This window comes from Sapajus apella, unplaced genomic scaffold, assembly GCF_009761245.1.
Source record: "Sapajus apella isolate SASKATOON/1434 unplaced genomic scaffold, GSC_monkey_1.0 scaffold62, whole genome shotgun sequence".
NCBI classification, from domain to species: Eukaryota; Metazoa; Chordata; class Mammalia; order Primates; family Cebidae; genus Sapajus; species Sapajus apella.
In genome coordinates, this window is record NW_022437002.1 from 9,785,134 (window position 1) to 9,788,633 (window position 3,500).

Genomic DNA, 3,500 nt, shown 5'->3' on the forward strand with positions numbered 1-3,500 from the left:
AAAAAAAAAAAAAAAAAAAAAAAAAAAAAAAGACTTCACCAATTCTGACCTTCAATTCTGTGACAAACTGGCATATGAGCTGGGCTGGCTATGGCTTTAGCACCGACAAGTAGGTTTGGTTAGGAAATTACTCAACAAGACTGGGCACAGTGGCTCATGCCCATAATCCCAGCACTTTGGGAGGCAGAAGTGGGTGGATCACTTGAGACCAGGAGTTCGAGACCAGCCTGACCAACATGGCAAAACTCCATCTCTATTAAAAATACCAAAAAAAATTAGCAGGGTATGGTGGTGCATGCCTGTAGTCCCAGCTACTCAGGAGGCTGAGGCGCAAGAATCCCTTGAACGTGAGAATCGCTTCAACCTGAGAGGCAGAGGTTAGAATGAGCCAAGATTGTGCCACTGCACTCTAGCCTGGGTAACAGAGTGAGATTCTGTCTCAAAAAGAAAAGACACCAGAATTCTGGGAACTAGGGTGCAAGAGGGAAAGGGAGGAAGGATGAAGTAGACCCATGGTCACCTCAAGGACACCCATCCCCTGTTAGATAACTGACACTACACCCGAGAGATAAGCAGGCCTGGCCACCTGGCTTGTGGCTTAGCTGGGAAAACCAAGGCAGGCAGGGACAGCTGAAAGGGTTGGATGTTGACCTACAGTAATTTTCAGAAGGCAGAAACAGGCTTCATTTCACACATACACAATTTGAAAAATACTAAACATAGCACGGCCAGGGGCAGGGACAGCCATTCTCACACAATGCTGATGGCAATGTAACTTAACTCAGTTCTTTTGAAGGCTAATCAATATTGAGAGCCATAATACTTCATACACTTTGACCTAATACTAAGGAAGTAAGTCAAAAGAAAATAAACCATTTACAAATATGTTTAATAGCAGCATTTCTTTACATTAAAGAAAAACAAAGTTCAAATGCCCAACAATAATTAACACTTTTACACATATAAATAGACAAAAGGCTGTGGAGAACACTGGATTTAAATAAAGGTGCTATGGGTATAATGAACTATAACTTATTTTATGAATAAATAAGAGCTCCTGGCTGAAAAGGATAGTGGAGATTTCCCAATATTCTTCAATTTGGACCCAACCCCTGCCAACTGAGCAGACATTCCACTATTACCCCAAAAAGAGTGCTCTCCGCGCTGGCAATTATAATACACACCACCACTAGGCCCAATGGCTCAGAGGGAAGAGTGGCTTGTGGCTCTTCAATCTTTATCCTAATGTGGTTCTAGCTTCAAGAGCCCAACCCGTGCCTTTGGTCACCTGAGACTTTTTACTTATTAATTTTTATGAGACGGGGTGTTGCTAGGTTGCCCAGGCTGATTTTGAACTCCTGGGCTAAAGCAGTTCTCCTGCCTGGGCCTCCCAGAATGTTGGGATCACAGGCATGAGCCACCATATGCAGTCACCTGAGACTTTTTAAACAGCACCAGCACTTCTAGCTGGTTGGAAGCTTAAATGCCACTACCTACCAGAAAAGAGGCTCTCACTAGTAAATCTGTTATTTAAAATACTTTTCAATTAAAAAGCAAAACAGACAGAAGAAACTTACTAGAATAAGGCCACTTAGGAATGTTCTTAACTTTTCCATTCAGCTTTTGGCTGATATATGAAATTATGAATAATAAATAGTCTTTCCCCAGGTACAAGGCTAAACCAGCAGCTTCCAGGGCTTGGTCTGCGGTGCTCAGAAAGACACACTGCCTAAAAAGTCAGGCTAGTGCCCTAGCTCCAGTGGCCTCTGCGGATGAGGCCTTGCGAGTCGTCAATGGACACACACATAGTATCCAGCACCACGCCTTGGGCCTTCCTGCTTCCCAGTTTCACAGGTAGGATGCATGTGAGGGGAGCAGCCCGTACTTCTGTTGGAGGATGGCTGTAGTATTTTCCAGGGCACTGAGGAGGAAACAGGACAGTTACCAGTCTGATTTCTCTAAGTCCCGAGCCCACCAGAGGCTGGTGAGCAGGTACATCTAAACTTGCTGGCCCTGTTATGCCCTGTTCATCAAACCATTGGTGAATCCTTTTGAATCTTAATAAAGCCAGCAAACTTAGTCCCACTGCCAACTACCACTGCTCCAAACCCGGCCCGTGCTCCCTCGGGGCCAGAGAGGAGGCACCATCTTTATCTTGTCAAAGCGTTTTCGCATCTCTCCAACCCCTCTCAAATGATTTCCCCACGCCACAGGAAAGGTACTTACCAGCCTGGACGAATAATGCCAAATTTTCCAGGCACAGATAAATCAACCACAGTTGAGCCGAGGCGACACTCAGGGCTCTGGCCATCCCCAATTTGTCCCCCATCAATGACCAAGGACAACTGAGGCCAGAGATCCTGGAACTCCTGAGAAGAGAAAGAAGGAAGAGCATGGATGTTATCCCTGGCATATACATCATTAATGTCATACTGCACACAGGGTCATCAAAGGCCTTACAGTCTTAAAACAGGAGGCACCAGGCTGGGCGCAGTGGCTCACGCCTCTAACCCCAGCACTTTGGGAGGCTGAGGTGGGTGGATCACTTGAGGTCGGGAGTTCAAGACCAGCCTAATCAACATGGAGAAATCCCATGTTTACTAAAAATACAAAAACATTAGCTGGGCATGGTGGCGCATGCCTATAATCCCAGCTACCTGGGAGGCTGAGGAAGGAGAATCACTTGAACCCAGGAGGCAGAGGTTTCGGTGAGCCAAGATCACGTCATTGCACTCCAGCCTGGGCAACAAGAGCGAAACTCCGTCTCAAAAAAACAAAACAAAACGAAACACAGGAGGCACCTTCCTCTAAGCAGAGAAAGGAACTTCATTTAGTTAAGGTCAGCTGTGCCATGGGTACTGCAACCTATGAGGTTTGGAGCCCTCCTGGGTTAGCACCCCAAGTAACACCTACCTAGGACTTAAAGAAAATCGTGCTATGTCAAAAGGAAATTTCACGCATTGCTTCAGTTAGGGAAATGTAAGTACAACGATTAGAGTTCTGGGCAGAGATATGGGCTCTAACTCTGGACTTTCCCTTCTATCTCTGTGTGACTGCACACACGTTACTCTATCCAGGCGTACAAGACAAGTGGGCTGGACTAGATGATCCCATGTGTCCTCATTTGTTCTAATCTATGTAGCCAAGACATGACTAGGATGATCCTTTCTTTGACCCGGCCTGTGGCAGAGGTAAGAAAATAGGGTCAAAAGTCAAAAACTAGATAAAAAGGCTGGGCCTGGTGGCTCTCTTGAGGCCAGGAGTTCGAGACAAGCCTGGCCAACATGGTGAAACGCTACCTCTACGAAAAATACAAACATTAGCTGGACATGGTGGTGGGCACTGTAATCCCAGTTACTTAGGATGCTGAGGCAGGACAAACGCTTTAGCCTAAGAGGTGGAGGTTGCAGTGAGCCGAGACTGTGCCACTGCACGATAGACTGGGCAAGAATGAGACTCCATCTCAAAAAAAAAAAAAAAAAAAAAAAAAAAAAAAAAAC

General features: G+C 45.8%; 1 protein-coding gene and 1 long non-coding RNA gene across 2 annotated transcripts in view; both read right to left on the minus strand.

The window, feature by feature from the left end:
• LOC116529310 overlaps positions 1-179 on the minus strand; it is an 843-nt gene extending 664 nt beyond the window's left edge. Inside the window, exon 1 of the long non-coding RNA XR_004259456.1 lies at positions 35-179. This is a non-coding gene — a long non-coding RNA (uncharacterized LOC116529310). The remainder of the gene's footprint in view (positions 1-34) is intronic.
• A 691-nt stretch (positions 180-870) lies between these two features.
• The window catches only part of YRDC (yrdC N6-threonylcarbamoyltransferase domain containing), a 5,802-nt gene continuing 3,172 nt past the window's right edge, over positions 871-3,500 (minus strand). The window contains exons 4-5 of the mRNA XM_032247005.1: positions 2,227-2,369; positions 871-1,921 (exon numbers count right to left, since the gene is read on the minus strand). Of these exons, the coding sequence (XP_032102896.1) occupies positions 1,849-1,921; positions 2,227-2,369 (216 nt within the window). The 3' untranslated portion in view covers positions 871-1,848. The remainder of the gene's footprint in view (positions 1,922-2,226; positions 2,370-3,500) is intronic.